The sequence below is a fragment of the Rhinoderma darwinii genome, chromosome 5 (assembly GCF_050947455.1).
Source record: "Rhinoderma darwinii isolate aRhiDar2 chromosome 5, aRhiDar2.hap1, whole genome shotgun sequence".
Lineage (NCBI taxonomy): Eukaryota > Metazoa > Chordata > Amphibia > Anura > Rhinodermatidae > Rhinoderma > Rhinoderma darwinii.
Window position 1 is genome coordinate 224,560,899 of NC_134691.1, and position 16,476 is coordinate 224,577,374.

The following is a 16,476-nucleotide window of genomic DNA, read 5'->3' on the forward strand; positions in this document are numbered from 1 at the left end:
ACGTAAAGTTGCTGAGGTGCACAGTGCATGAAAGTCACCAAAGCTCTGCTGACTCAGGCCCCATGCACACGACCTTATTTTCATCTATCCACAAATATGGATCCGTAACATATCCGTATTTACGGACCGGTATCCGCAAATACGACCCATAGTGCATCCGTATTTGATCCGTATATACGGATCCGTAAAAAAAAAAAAAAAAAAAAGAGGGAGGCTGCAAATTACGCCACCAACATGTTGCATAGCAAAGCTTCCGTAAATACAGACTGTTTACGGACAAGAATAGGAGAGGTTCTGTAATTTTTTTCAACACTGACACCCATCCGTAAAACTACGTAAAGTTCTCCGTTGCCAATAGAATGGAATGGGTCTGTAATTACGGATGAAATATACAGTAATGTGCGTGGGGCCTCAATAACTGCAAAGTTCCAAACCCCCTCTGACATTAACATCCGCACAAAAGCTGTGCACCAGCAGCTTCAAGGCATGGTTTTCCAGCTGCATGCAAGCCGTACATCATCAAGCACTATGCCAAGCGTCGGATAGAGTGATGTAAAGCCTGCTGCGACTGGAGCAGTGGAAACATGTTTAGCGGAGTGACAAATCACACTCCTCTATCTATCAGTCTGATGGACCATTCTTGGATTGGCAAATGCCAGTATAATATTTACCTGTCTGACTGCATCGTGCCAACTGTAGTGTTGGAGGAGGAGGATAATTCTAGGAGTTGTTATTCACGGGTTGGTCTAGGCCCCTTAATTCCAGTGAAGCAAAATCTTGATTTTTCAACATTCCAAGACATTTTGGACAACTGTATGCTTCCAACTTTGGCCCTTTTCTGTTCCAGCATGACTGTGCCCCAGTGCACAAAGCAAGGTCCATAATGGCATGGTTGGGTGAGTTTGGTGTTTAAGCACATGATTTGCCCGCACAGATCCCTGATCTCAACCCAATCAAACAACTTTGGGATGAACTAAAATGTAGATTGCTAACCAGGCCCTCTCGTGCAACCTCAGTGTTTGACCTTGCAAATGCTCTTCTGGATGAATGGGCAAATCTTTCCACAGACACACTGAAATCTTGTAGAAAGCCTTTCTAAAAGTGTGGAAGTTGTTTTAGATGCAAAGGGGGGACCAACTCCATATTAATGCCTATGGATTTGGAATAGGATATCCTAAAAGCTCCAGCAGGTGTAATGTATCGGTGAACTAAATTTTTTCCCATTAAGTGTATTTGTCTTTGGAGCGCCTAGCCGTTTCCTGTTTGGGTCCCCCAAGGCATGTGTAAGTTATGTGGTGTATCACATGATCCCTCTCAGCTAGTTAACCGCTCTGAAATGGATTGTGTTACATACTCTGACTTTTCTAAAACATATGAGACAGTCATAAGATGCTTTTCAGAGCTGTTGGCTGGTTAGGGGGATCGTGTAACTCCACAGAACAGGGAAGTGCTTTCTTTTTTAGCCCCCTGTTTCTACTTTGGGGGGCTGTTAAGTAGGTATATTAAATTAAAATACACCGCGTTCCAAATTATTGTGCAAATGTAATTTTTCGCTGATTTTCCTAAATAGTCGATGCAAATGACAGTCAGTATAATCTTCAAGCCATCAACCGTTGGAGTATAATGCAAATATTATTGAACAAATCTCCTAATGATAACAGATTTTTTTTTTTAGAATTAAAAAAAACTCACAATGCACGGTTTTAACTTATTATGCACAACATAGATCAAAACATTTTAAAGGTTGTAAAGAGAACTAAAATGGTAATTTGTTGAATTTGCAGCATCAGGAGGTCATATTTACAGAAATCAAAAGCTCTTTCAATAAAAAAAAACTTAGCAGGCCAAGCTACATGTTAACATAGGACCCCTTCTTTGATATCACCTTCACAATTCTTGCATCCATTGAATTTGTGAGTATTTGGACAGTTTCTGCTTGAATATCTTTGCAGGATGTCAGAATAGCCTCCCAGAGCTTCTGTTTTGATGTGAACTGCCTCCCACCCTCATAGGTTATTTTGCTTGAGGATGCTCCAAAGGTTTTCAATAAGGTTGAGGTCAGGGGAACATGGGGGCCACACCATGAGTTTCTCTCCTTTTATGCCCATAGCAGCCAATGACACAGAGCTATTCTTTGAAGCATGAGATGGTGCATTGTCATGCATGAAGATAATTTTGCTACGGAAGGCACGGTTCTTCTTTTTGTATCACGGAAGAAAGTGGTCAGTCAAACTCGTACTTTGCAGAGGTCATTTTCACACCATCAGGGACCCTAAAGGGGCCTACTAGCTCTCTCCCCATGATTCCGGTCCAAAACATGACTCCGCCACCTCCTTGCGGACGTCGCAGCCTTGTTGGGACATGGTGGCAATTCACCAACCATCCACTACTCCATCCATCTGGACCATCCAGGGTTGCACGGCACTCCTCAGTAAACACAGTTTGAAAATTAGTCTTCATGTATTTCTGAGCCCACTGCAACCGTTTCTGCTTGTGATCATTGTTTAGGGGTGGCTGAATAATAGCTTTATGCACACTTGCCAACCTCTGGAGGATCCTACACCTTGAGGTTCGCGGGACTCCAGAGGCACCAGCGGCTTCAAATACCTGTTTGCTGCTTTGCAATGACATAGTAGCTGCTCTCCTAATCCTATTAATTTGTCTGCCAGAAACCTTCCTCATTATGCCTTTACCTGAACGAACCCGTCTGTGCTCTGAATCAGCCACAAATCTTTTCACAGTACGATCATCACGCCTAAGTTTTCTTGAAATATGTTTTTCATACCTTGCCCAAGGTATTGCACTATTTCACGCTTTTCAGCAGCAGAGATCTTTTTTCTTTCCCATATTGCTGGAAACCTGTGGCCTGCTTAATAATGTGGAACGTCCTTCTTAAGTAGTTTTCCTTTGATTGGGCACACCTGGCAAACTAATTCTCACGGGTGTCTGAAATTGATTTACAATGATCCAAAGAGCCGGAAAGGTATAGAAATGGATCCAGCGCTGAGACCAGGTAAATCGGTTTTAAAATCGGAAATTCTTCCAAGTTTTACTTTGCAAAAAAGGTAGTTTTAAAAATAGACAATCAGTGTTCCTTCAGAATACAATGGCTAGTTGAAGGAAATAGGCGGGTACCATCCATGAGTTTAATTAAATGTTTATGACACTTAAATCCAATGTGCATAATAATTTGGAACACGGTGTAATGACATTATTATGATAACTTAATAGATTGCTCATCATAATGTCCTTATTTGAAGAGGTCTGTCATAGTGACAAATTCTCTTTAAAGCATAGCTCCACTTATGACTCTCCCGCTTAAAGGCATCCTTCGAATTTGAAAGTCTTACCTACAAAGATCCTATGCAGGATTTGGCAATAAACAGTTGCATTGTTAACTAGACTCCCCTTCCTCCTCTGCACTGCAGCATTTCCTAATGTATGTTCTAATCTTAGGGCAGGAGAGCCAGCAGGCTTTATAACTGGTGCTACACTTTAAAGTTTAGCTAAACATTTGACAAACTTCTGACATGTCATAGAGACATGTCAGATGTTTGGATTGGTGGGGGTCCGAGCACTGAGACCCCCACCAATCGCTAGAACTAAGCATCTGAAGCCCTCGTGTGAGCGCTCAGCCGCTTCGTGTCTGTTCGGCTGGAGTCTGTACACCGATACATTTATTTCCGGAAATAGCCAAACAGACATGAAACGAGCGCTTCAGCTGCTTCGTTCTAGCGATTAGTGGGGGTCTCAGTGCTCAGACTTCCCACCAATCCTAACTTCTGACATGTCTCTATGACATGTCAGAAGTTTGGCAAATGTTTGGCTACACTTTAAGGTTATGTCTTTAAAGCTGGAGAAATATGGCCCACATTTGTCAATGTATTTATAATTTTTATTTGATTAAACTCCAAAATAGTCTAATCTGCAGTGACTTGTTTATTAATCATTTGCGCCAGACTTGAGTGTTATTTGCGCCATGGGTCAGTTTGTAAAAGTGGAGCAAAAAGTGAGAGTGGCTTACTGCTTGCCCAGGATTTGAACACCTTTGTGAGATGCAACATTTTAAAATGGTCGCAAGTGAGGAAAAAACTTGCATCTCTAGTCTACACCCTGGCGTAGAAAAAGTAGCTTGATTTTTGCCACTGCTAATGGCAGTGATAGTAACTCATTCCCGCACCACGACATAATAGCATGTCCTGGTGCGGGGGGTGATGTATGGAGCGGGCTTGCGCGCTGAGCCTGCTCCATTCGCTGCAGGTGTCAGCTTTGTATTACAGCTAATACCCAGGACTAACGATCGTGCTGTTCCTGGCAGTTTGACCGTGACTTTTAAGGGGTTAATCGATCGTAGCCCCTAAGGCGTTAGAAAGAGGAGTTCCTCCCTCCGACAGTTCATCGCCCCTTCTCCCGCCTCCGCAGGGCTTAACAGAAGCCTGTAAAAATGACAAAATACAGCAATACATTAAAGGGAATGTGTTGCGAATGAAACCTTTCTTTTTTTTCTTTTTTTTTTTTCTTTTTTTAAGTAAGTCACTTATTTCTATTATTTTTACGTTTTGTTTTTTTTTGCTGTATTTTATTTTTTTTTCTTCCACATGGTGGAAAGTATTAAAAATTAAATAATAATTTGACATGATTTCCTATGTTGGCCACCAGAGGGAGCACTTCCCAGAATTACAGCAAAGTGAAAAAGGCAAGGCAACATGACTCACAGCTGCCGTAAATGTGGGACAGTCTCCTCCAGCATCACTGTCAGCAGGATTGCCTGGTGACGCTGGAGGAGACTATCCGCAAGATTGGGTGGTGATGGAGGAGACTGTAGGCAGGATTGTCTGGTGACGCTGGAGGAGACTGTCGGCAAGATTGGGTGGGGACGCAGCATCATACAATCTTGCTGAGAATCTCCTCCAGCACCACCACCGAATAATGCTGACAGTCTCCAGCGTCCCCATACAATCTTGCTGACAGTCTCCTCCGCAGTAGAGGAGATTGTCACACCACCCTGTGATAGGAATAACCATCAGTCTCCTCCCCGACTTCTTGCTGACTGTTACCTCACCTCCTTATCCGATCACAGTCTGCACACTGACCATACATCTCACACTCAGCACTGCTACATACATACATACATACATACATACACATACACATACACACACACACACACACACACACTCAGCTCTACTACATCTGACTAGCTTAGCTCCGCACACCGCCCACACTGAGAATACGTCTAGCGACGGGTGGGGGGGCCGTCGGGTCACGTGACCGGGGTCAGAGAGAGAGAGAGAGAGGGACAGACAGACGCACCTTACCTGCAGTGCAGCTGGTCTTCATAATGGCGACTGCTATCTCCCTACAAACCGGCTTCTCTGCTGTGTGACTCTGACCTGCGTCTGCGCAGTACAGAGTCAGTTAGCAGAAACAATGAACGGCTCACGTTCATTGTGCCCTATGCCCTGTACCTGCCGTATTCCATCTCTGTATGTGTCGTTAATCGACACATACAGAGATGAAAAAAAAAAAGGGCAGCGCCCATAGAGAAGTAAAAGTATGAATAAATTAAAAAATAGAAAGTGACAACACAAATAAATCCAATTTTATTTACATTATACTAAAAGCAATATAATAAAAAACATTTAAATAAATCATGACACCTTCCCTTTAATTCCTAGGGGGACTAATAAAATGTGTAAACAAAAGCTTAATCATGTCTTTAGTTGTGTAAAAAAAATATATGTAAAACATATTAATTGTTAAAAAAAACAACTTATTTTTCAAGTAGTGTAAGAAATAAACAAAAGTGGTATCTCCAATCGTATTATTTAGACGCCCAGTGAATATCATAAAAAAATTAAACCGCCGAAATCGCTGTTTTTTAGTCAATTAATCTCCCACAAAAAAATTAATAAATGGTGACCAAAAGTCTCATGTACCAATAAAAACTATAGCTCGCCTCGAAAAATCTAAGCCCTCATACCGCTCATACGACGGAAAAAAAAAAGGTTATGGCTCTCAGAATATGGCGACAGAACACAAACATTTTATTTTTAGCAGGTTTTTCCTTGTATAAGTAGAACATAAAAAAAATTATTCATTTGGTGTCGCCGAAAATAAACCCCCCCCCCAAAAGATAGAGGAATCGCTGTGTTTTTTTTTTTTTTCCTTTTCCACCCCACAGACATTTTTTCCAGTTTCCCAATACATTATATTGTACAATAAATGGTCCCATAAAAAACAACAACTCATCCCGCAAAAAACAAGCCCTCATACGGCTTTATCAATGAAAAAAAAAATATTCTCCCTTTTGGAATATGGGAAGGAAAATCTGAAAAAATGGCTGGGGCGGGAAGGGGTTAAAGGAGGCACATGCAGTCATAAATATGTCCCAACATATATCAATAAAGTAGCCGAGCATTATCTTACACATTGGCTAAAAATTACGTAATTTTTTTAAGTGAATGACACACCACGTTTCGAACGCCAACTGCGTGCTTAGTCATAGCACTATGACTAAGAATGCAGTTGGTGTTCGCGACGCATAAGCGTGTCTTGTACATTAACTTCACTATGCCGGGTGTATCCTGAAATAATTACTTAATAAAAGCCTTTACCGTCAAGTGGATTGCTGGACCATACTTTGTTTTCCTCATTGCTCTTACATGTGCCAGAGCGGGTTTGTGTATCGAACCACTGATGACCACTGGATACCGGTGAGCCGGATAGTCTTATTTTGCAAGGGTATGGCCTGCCTGGACAGAGATTTTTCTTACCTACTGTCACTCCTAGTGGCATGGTGCTATTCCCATGGTGATGTGTCCCCTAATGAATTCAATGAGTGATAGATTTCTTTAAACATATTGGGCAGATGTATGAAACTGGTGCAAAGGAAGAGTGAAGTAGTTGCCCATGGCAACCAACCAGTTCGCTGCTTTCATTTTCAGAAAGGCCTCTGAAAAATGAGGTGGAATGTGATTGGCTGTCATTGGCAGTTACTCCACTTTTTATGTTAAAAAAACTTGTAATGCTTAAGTGGTTGTTTTATCTAAACAGGCATTAGCAAGTATCAGTCACGTGGCTCATGTTACCATCACAACAAAGACAGCAGATGGAAAATGTGCCTACAGGTAAGGAAAAAGAATATATGAAAAAGATCCTGATGAATACAATCTACAACATTTAGCTATGCAGCACTCAAATGAATGTGGGGATGTGCCCTACAACCAAGAAAGGCTTTTACACAGGATTTTAATAGAAATGCTTCCGTTGCAATTGGTTTCCATTCCGTAAGGTTTGTTTGTTCCTTGCGGAAACAATAGCTTAATCGACTATGCTATTGTTTCAGCGAAAAAACAAGCTTTATGGAACGGGAACCAATTGAAACTGAAGCATTACCATTGAAATCGATGGAAATGCAAACAGAAGCTTTGGTTTCATTTTTGGCTTTCCGTTCATCGGTTCCCCCCGACGTAAACGTCTAACGGAACCAATGTGTAATCTGCTGTGCTCCCTTTGTTAAACAAAATCCATCCCTATTGTTGAATTCATGGACTGCAGGATGGGGGGAGGGTCTCTTCACTGCTTCCTGTTCAGGTATATGGAGGGGGGACACAGACACACTCCCTATACGAGTCTTTGCAGAAGGGAGAGGAGGGAGCAGAGCGTGTGAGTCCATCACAGATTAGCTGCCAATACAAGTCTATGAAGGGAGGAACAGAGTGAAAAAGACAGTCAGATGCTGCAGCAACTTCCTGGTATGTTATTTTTCACCCCAGTGCTGGATTCTCAGGTGCACCGCTCATTACTGCTGTATAATCTCTTCCATGATGGAAGTTTCTATATATAGGCGATCAAGATAGGAGAGCAGGATTCTCCTCTTCTATGGATGCAGTGTATAAAGACATGAAAGCCGTCTTGCTCCGCCTACTAGCTCAGAGACCACTGACAATTAAGCTTTTTTCGGACGAACATATAAATCGGCTGTGTGATGGCCGTCACACGGCTGCATGTAATTCCATGGGGATATTCACACAGCCGTTGTTTTAATGGACTGTGTGATGTGCCCATGATAAAATAGGCGGTGTCCTATTTTTGTCAGTTTTCACACATCTCTCAATAGACTCAAGTCTGAGGGATCAGTGAAAACGTGTCCCACAAGTGTGCAGTTCGACCCTAAAAAAACAGCCGTTTTTCACAGCCGTTTTGACATTATCGTCTAAATAAAGCTTTCGAGTGAACCTGCACAGAGGGAAAATGCAGAATACAAGTCATAAATTAGTCCTTCTCAGCCCAATTTCAAAACTGATTTTAATACCGAAATGTTGGCCTACTGAAAAGTATATACATTATATGCACTCAATACTTGGTCGGGGCTCCTTTTGCATGAATTACTGCATCAATGCGGCGTGGCATGGGGGCGATCAGCCTGTGGCACTGCTGAGCTGTTATCAATGCGGCATGGCATGGAGGCGATCAGCCTGTGGCACTGCTGAGGTATTATGGAAGCCCAGGTTGCTTTGATAGCGGCCTTCAGCTCGTCTGCATTGTTGGGTCTGGTGTCTCATCTTCCTCTTGACAATACCCCATAGATTCTCTGGGTTTAGGTCAGGCGAGTTTGCTGGCCAATCAAGCACAGTGATACTGTGATTATTAAACCAGGTATTGGTACTTTTGGCAGTGTGGGCAGGTGCCATGTCCTGCTGGAAAATAAAATCAGCATCTCCATAAAGCTTGTCAGAGGAGGGACGCATGAAGTGCTCTAAAATTTTCTGCTAGACGGCTGCGCTGACTCTGGACTTGATATAACACAGTGGACCAACACCAGCAGATGACATGGCTCCCCAAACCATAACTGACTGTGGAAATTTCACACTGGACCGCAAAGCAACTTGGATTGATATCTCTCCACTCTCCCTCCAGACTCTGGGACCTTGATTTCCAAATGAAATGCAAAATTTACTTTCATCTGAAAACAGGACTTTGGACCACTGAGCAACAATGTTGGTCCACTGTGTTTATATCAAGTCCAGAGTCAGCGCAGCCGTCTAGCAGGAAATTTTCGAGCACTTCATGCTTCCCTCTGCTGACCAGCTTTATGGAGATGCTGATTTCATTTTCTAGCAGGACTTGGCATTTAAAGAGGCTCTGTCACCAGATTTTGCAACCCCTATCTCCTATTGCAGCAGATCGGCGCTGCAATGTAGATAACAGTAACGTTTTGTTTTGTTTTTTTTAAAACGAGCATTTTTGGCCAAGTTATGACCATTTTTATATTTTTATGCAAATGAGGCTTTCTAAAGTGCAACTGGGCGTGTATTGTGTATGTACATCTGGGCGTTTTTACTTCTTTTACTAGCTGGGCGTTGTGAATAGAAGTTTATGATGCTGACGAATCAGCATCATCCACTTCTCTTCGTTAACACCCAGCTTCTGGCAGTGCACAGACACAGCGTGTTCTCGAGAGATCACGCTGTGACGTCACTTCCTGCCCCAGGTCCTGCATCGTGTCGGACGAGCGAGGACACATCGGCACCAGGCGACAGAGGCTACATAGACTTACCTGCAAACGCTGATGCTGCTGCAGAATCAAATGTAGCCTTTGGTGCCGATGTGTCCTCGCTCGTCCGACACGATGCAGGACCTGGGGCAGGAAGTGAGTGACGTCACAGCGTGATCTCTCGAGAACACGCTGTGTCTGTGCACTGCCAGAAGCTGGGTGTTAACGAAGAGAAGTGGATGATGCTGATTCGTCAGCATCATACACTTCCATTCACAACGCCCAGCTAGTAAAAGAAGTAAAAACGCCCAGATGTACACACACAATACACGCCCAGATGGAAAGCCTCATTTGCATAAATATTCAAAATGGTCATAGCTTGGCCAAAATGCTTGTTTTTAAAAAAAAACAAAAAAAAACTTTACTCTTATCTACATTGCAGCACCGATCTGCTGCAATAGGACATAGGGGTTGCAAAATCTGGTGACCGAGCCTCTTTAAGTAATGTAGTGTTATGCCTATTGCAAAACTTAGGTTTAATTTCTTTTTAATAGTAGTGCCATAGTATTCCATCATGGGGTTCCTTATTGCCTTCTCCTTGACAGCACAGTGTTGTGCCGTAAACTGATTTTGTTTGATGAACAACAATCTTTTTTGTGTATGTTGCAAGAGTTACACATGTTTGTTTTTGCAGAGCGAGTTATGCAGATGGAAAACTCAAAGCTCCTCCAAAACCTTGTGCTGGCAATCAAGGGACACAGATAGCCGTATGTAAAATAATTGCATCTCAATCCTGTTGTCAACTTCTTTACGCTATATAGTAATGCGTTTCCAAACTCTAAAATGTGTCTTTTTAGGTAGAAGACCTATTTTATAATGTCTGTACAAGGCGGAAAGCTCTTAAGAGTGCAAGTGAAGAACATGCAAGAATAGTGGAAGTAGTGAGCAGGTAATATTTTTTTCATACGATTTCATAAATAAATTAGTATAAGATTACACTGCTCCACCCCTTTCAAGCATTAAAAAAAATAATCACGTATATACTGTTTTTACCTCTTCCGATCATTTGCGTACATGTACGTCCTAGTAGGGAGGGGCAGTATGGGGCGTAATCAGGAGCAGATCTTACGGCTGAAACCTCATTCTAACAGCCGGGTCAGAGATCGGGCTCTAAACCCTGCCGTTTAACCACTTAACCCAGTTACTGCGCAGTTCCCGGTGCACACTGTCGGCGATATGAACCGGGAGGCCAGCTGTCCCTGACAGCTGACACTCCACTGTATGCCGATCAGCGGCTTATTTCTGCTGATTTTGGCAATTAACCCCTTAATTGCCGGTGATCGATTGCAATCGCCGTATTTTAGGGGTTTCTAGCACAACGGCAGACCTCACGATGAAATCGTGAGGTTTGCAGATGGCTAGCATGGCGACCGGAGGCCAAGTAATGGCCTCCGTGTCTACCATGTACGGAAGCCTATCAGGAGCAGCCTCCTGATAGACTTCCTGTCAGAGTGACAGGACGTCTCTGCCGTTCGCGATGCACACTGTCGGTGACAGTGTGCATCGGGAACCGGGACGTCATTGCCGCTGATTTCAACAATTAACCCGTTAAATGCGGAGCTCGATTGCGATCTCCGCATGTAAGGGGCTTGTAGATCATCAGCAGCCCCCATGCAATTGTGGGGGCTACTGATGCTTGTGATGGCGCCCGGGGGCCATGTATGTATGGAAGCCTATAAGGACCAACCTCTGGCTGGTCCTCGTAGACTGTCAGTGACTGTGACGTCACACTGACCGTTGAATACATTACACTACCTTGGTAGTTTAATGTATTTTAGCACCGATCAGAGCTGCAGGTAAAAGAAGGTGTAAAAATAAAGTTAATAATTTTTTTTTACAAAAGTGTAAAAATACAGGTTTTTTTCCTATAATAAGTCTTTTATTATAGGAAAAAAATTAATACGTTAAAAAAACAGTACACATATTTGATATGACCGCGTTCGTAACGACCCAATCTATAAAACTATAATGGTTTTTTTACCGCACGGTGAACACCGCAAAAAAACAAAACTAAAAACAATGCCAGAATCACTATTTTTTGGTCACCACCCCTCCCAAAATATAGAATAAAAAATGATCAAAAAGTCGCATGTACCCCAAAATAGTACCAATAAAAACTACAACCCGTCCCGCAAAAAAACAATCCCTTACACAGCTTTTTTGACTGAAAAATAAAAAAGTTACGGCTCTCAGAATATAGTGACAGAAAATAAATTATTTTATGAAGAAGTAATTTTATTGTGCAAACGCTGCAAAACATAAAAAAAAACTATATACATATGTTATTGCCGTAATCATACCGACCTGCAGAATAAAGTAAAATTGTCATTTATAGCGCATTATGAACGCCGTAAGAAATAAAGAATTTAAAACGCCAAAATCCGGTTTTTTTTGGTCACCAAAGCTCTAAATAAAATGTAATAAAAAGTGATCAAAAAGTTTCATGTACCAAAAAAATGGTACCAATAAATACTACAGCTCGTCCTGCCAAAAATAAGCCCTTACACCGCTCAATTCATGGAAAAATAAAAAAGTTATGGCATTTGGAAGACTAGGAGTGAAAAACTAAAATGGAAAAGCAAAAAAGGATCAGTCCTGCAAGGGTTAATTAATTTCTATTAAAAAAATAAATTATTACCACATGTGGGGTATTGTCATACTCGGGAGAGATTGTGTTACAATTTTAAGGCGACTTTTTTTCTCCTTTTATCCCTTGTGAAAATGAAAAAATTCAACATTTTAGTGGACAAAAATGTTTATATTCATTTTCACGGCCTAATTCTACTAAATTCTGCAAAACACCTGTGTGGTATAAATGCTTACTATACCCCTAGAAAAATTCCTTGAGGTGTGTAGTTTCCCAAATGGGGTCACTTTTGGGGTGTTTCCACGGTTTTGTTCCCTCCAGGGCGTTGCAATCGCGACATAGCACTAAAAACCAATCCAGAAAAATCTGCGCTTCAAAATCCAAATGGCGCTCCCTCCCTTCTGAGCCAAAACATCAGTTTATTACCACATATGGGGTATTTACGTAATCGGGAGAAATTGCTTTACAAATGTTGGGGTGCATTTTCTTCTTTATTCCTTGTAAATATTACAAATTTCTATGTTATTTCAGAAAAAAAGTAGATTTTCATTTTCACAGGCTAACTCCAATAAATATAGCAAAATACCTATGGTGTCAAAATGCTAACTATACCCCTAGATAAATTCCTTGAGGGGTCTAGTTTCCAAAATGGTGTCACTTTTGGGGGGTTTCCACTGTTTTGGCACCACAAAACCTCTTCAAACCCAACATGGTGCCTAAAATATGATCTAAAAATAAGCAGGCCCCAAAATCCTGTAGGTGCTCTTTTGCTTCTGGGGCCGGTGTTTCGGTCCATTAGGGCACTAGGGCCACATGTGGGATATTCCTAAAAACTGCAGGACCTGGGCAATAAATATTGAGTTGTATTTCTCTGGTAAAACCTTCTGTGTTACACAATTTTCTTTTATTACAAATGAATTTCGGCAAAAAAAAAAAAATGTGTAAATTTCCCCTCTAATTTGCTTTATTTCCTGTTAAACGCCTAAAGGGTTAAGAAACTTTCTGAATCTGTTTTGAATACTTTGAGGGGTGAAGTTTTTAAAAATGGGGTGATTTATTGTGGGATTCTAATATATATAAGGCCCTAAAAACCACTTCAGACCTGAACTGGTACCTGTAAAAATAGCCTTTTGAAATTTTCTTGAGAATGTGAGAAATTGCTGCTAAAGTTCTAAGCCTTGTAACGTCCTAGAAAAATAAAAGGACGTTCAAGAAACGATGCAAACACAAAGTAGACATATGGGGGATGTAAACTAGTAACTATATTGTGTGGTATTGCTATCTGTTTTACAAGCATTATACATTTAAATTTAGAAAAATGTTAATTTTTGCACATTCTCTCTAAATTTTGGTGTTTTTCCCGAATAAATATGGAATTTATCGACCAAATTTTTCCACGATCATAAAGTACAATAGGTCACATTTATGGCATATCCTGTGAATATGTCTTGATAGCCGTGGAGTCTTGATAGCCGTGGAGTCTTGATAGCCGTGGAGTCGCTTGAACCCAGTTTAGTCTGGTATGGTGGTCGATTCTGGACCGGGAGTAGTGGAGAGGGGGCTGTAATGATCTGAACTTACTGAATGTAACGTTGTTTATCACATACATTATTACAGCTCATCTGGCAAAAAAAAAAGCCCTTAGCAGCTCAATTGATGGGGAAAAAAAAAAGGAATAGGTCACAAAATAAAAACAAATGTTTTGTGGCCATATGGTAAAATATACCAAAAAAAAAACCCATATCTATTTGGTATCGCTGTAATTGTATTGACAAGCAGAATAAGGTTAACATGTAATTTTTACCGCGAGGTAAACGTTGTGAAAGTGAAGCCCAAAAAATTTTTTATTTTAATCCATTCAACCCCTTCATTTTTAAATTTCTTGGCGCATTAAATGTTTCCAATAAAAACTATAACTTGTCCCGCAAATAAAACAAACCACTCATATGGCTATGCCGATAGAAAAGCTCTAGGAAGGCGGGGAGGAAAAACAAAAACTGGCTGCAGCAGGAAGGGGTTAAATGAGTCATATGTGACTTGTCAAAAAGTAAACTTCTCAAATGTTCTTTGACTATTTTTCTTTTATTTCCTCCATAGGTATGCCATCCACAATTCAGGTATAAGCTTATCTGTTAAAAAGGTTAGTGTTTACAATATGTTGTAATTCCATTTAACATCCACAAGACATAACTAAAAAACTGGTCCTACATGAGCCGACCTTTCCAACTGATCAGAAGCACTGTTTAGGGCGAAACGCACATTGAGCTTTTGGTGCAGTTTTTTTAATGCAGTCCGGTCTTTGCCTTAAATAGACTCTGTCGCCACATAAGTGCCCTATCTCCTACATAAGGAGATCGGCGCTACAATGTAGGTGACAGCAGTGCTTTTTATTTAGAAAAACGATCTATTTTTACCACGTTAGGAGCGATTTTACCTTTATGCTAATTAGTTTCTTAATGCCCATGTGGGCGTGTTACAGAGGAGTGTATGACGCTGACCAATCAGCGTCATGCACTCCTCTCCATTCATTTAGTCAGCGCATAGTGACACTGCGTTGTTCGCTATGTGCTGTCTTATACTGACACATTAACGTTACTGAAGTGTTTAGACCGTGACTAGACATTCCTTCCAGCCAGGACGGGATGTCTATTCAACTTCCGTAATGTTTCTGTGATACTGACAGCAGAGCAAGCGTAATCTTGCGAAATCTCGCTTTAAATGACAGGTTACAGCGAGATTACGCTATGCTCTGCTGTAAGTACCAAACATACGTTAACGAAGTGCAGGGATTGTGAATAGACATCCCGTCCTGGCTGGAAGGAATGACTATACAATGTCTAAACACTTCAGTAACGTTAATGTGTCAGTATAAGACAGCACATAGCGAACAACGCAATGTTACTATGCGCTGACTAAATGAATGGAGAGAAGTGCATGACGCTGATTGGTCAGCATCATACACTCCTCTGTACAACGCCCACTTGGTCTGAAGTAAAAACACGCCCACTTGGGCATTAAGCAACTCAATAGCATAAAAGTAAAATCGCTCCTAACGTGGTAAAAATAGATAGTTCTTCTAAATAAAAAGCACTGCTGTCACCTACATTACAGTGCCGATCTCCTTATGTAGGAGATAGGGCACTTATAATGTGGTGACAGAGCCTCTTTAAAAAAGTGCATCAAAATCTGCAACAAAATCTTAATGTGTGTTTCCAGTCTTTGTCACCCAGAATTTTTTATACATATTAGAACTTCTCTTTGAGAAGCCAGAGATAAGTGTACTGCTAACAAAATATATCTGATCTTTGTTCTAACCTACTGTATATGGCCAAGTTTGTGACATTGTTAAAGGCTCATGGACACAGTTGACTAAGAGATATGATATTTTCTCCAAACCATGGTACCACTGGATTATCAGGACTCCCCAGAATATAGGACCATCATGGCCATCTGAACAGAGATTTCAGACATTCTGAGTTGTGCTGGAGACCATGTGCCTATCATTCCCCCCCCCCCCGTCCATTTTTTTTTATTATTTTTTCTTTTTCTCCTCTTCTCTTTTCCCTCCTCTCTCTTTTGTTGATACTGATGGCCGAATTCTGTTCGTTTGATGCAATGTCCTGGACCTGCGTGTCCTTTATTTGGCGTATGTTATTATTATTTTTGTTGTGTCCACCCCCCCCCCCCCCCGTTTTTCTATTTGCACCCCTGATTACCCCTTTATTGACCGATGACGAAAATGAACGTCCTGGTCGGCTGCTAGATCGCGCATCATGACGTTCATTTTCGTCAATATTTCAAACTGTCACTCTGTATCAACAGAGGGACAAGCCCGCGCTGACAGCTGTCCTAGACAGCTCTCGCATCAGACTTGCCGGTCAGCAGACCATCGCCGCTGTTTTTGGCATTAACCCCTTAAGTGCGGCAACGGATTGGCGTCGCCGCATTTAAGTGGTTTGAAGGACATCGGCAGCCCCCACGACGTGATTGTGTGGGCTTCCGATGCTTGTTGTGGCAATCGGAGACTAGACCATAGCCTCCGGGTTGCCATGTACGGAAGCCTCGGAGGAACGGCCTCCGGCCGGTCCTCCTCGGCTTCCTGTCAGTCACAGTTACGTCACAATGACAGTTAGAGTACATTACACTACGTGTGTAGTGTAATGTACTCTAGCAGCGATCAAAGCTGCAAGTCTAAATGTCTCCTAGTGGGACAAGTTAAAAAAAGTAACAAATAAGTAATGTTTTAAAAAAAAAAAGTGTAAAAATGAGTTATAAGTTCTATAAACACAAAATGCTTTTTTTTCCTATAATAAGACTTTTATTATATAAA

General features: G+C 41.5%; 1 protein-coding gene across 2 annotated transcripts in view; it reads left to right on the top strand.

The window, feature by feature from the left end:
- Nucleotides 1–16,476, top strand: part of MLH1 (mutL homolog 1) — a 176,902-nt gene that overhangs the window by 77,175 nt on the left and 83,251 nt on the right. For both annotated transcript variants that reach the window (XM_075826967.1, XM_075826969.1), the window contains 4 exons: nt 7,057–7,130; nt 10,194–10,266; nt 10,357–10,448; nt 14,244–14,286. In XM_075826967.1, coding sequence (XP_075683082.1) covers nt 7,057–7,130; nt 10,194–10,266; nt 10,357–10,448; nt 14,244–14,286 — 282 coding nt within the window. The remainder of the gene's footprint in view (nt 1–7,056; nt 7,131–10,193; nt 10,267–10,356; nt 10,449–14,243; nt 14,287–16,476) is intronic.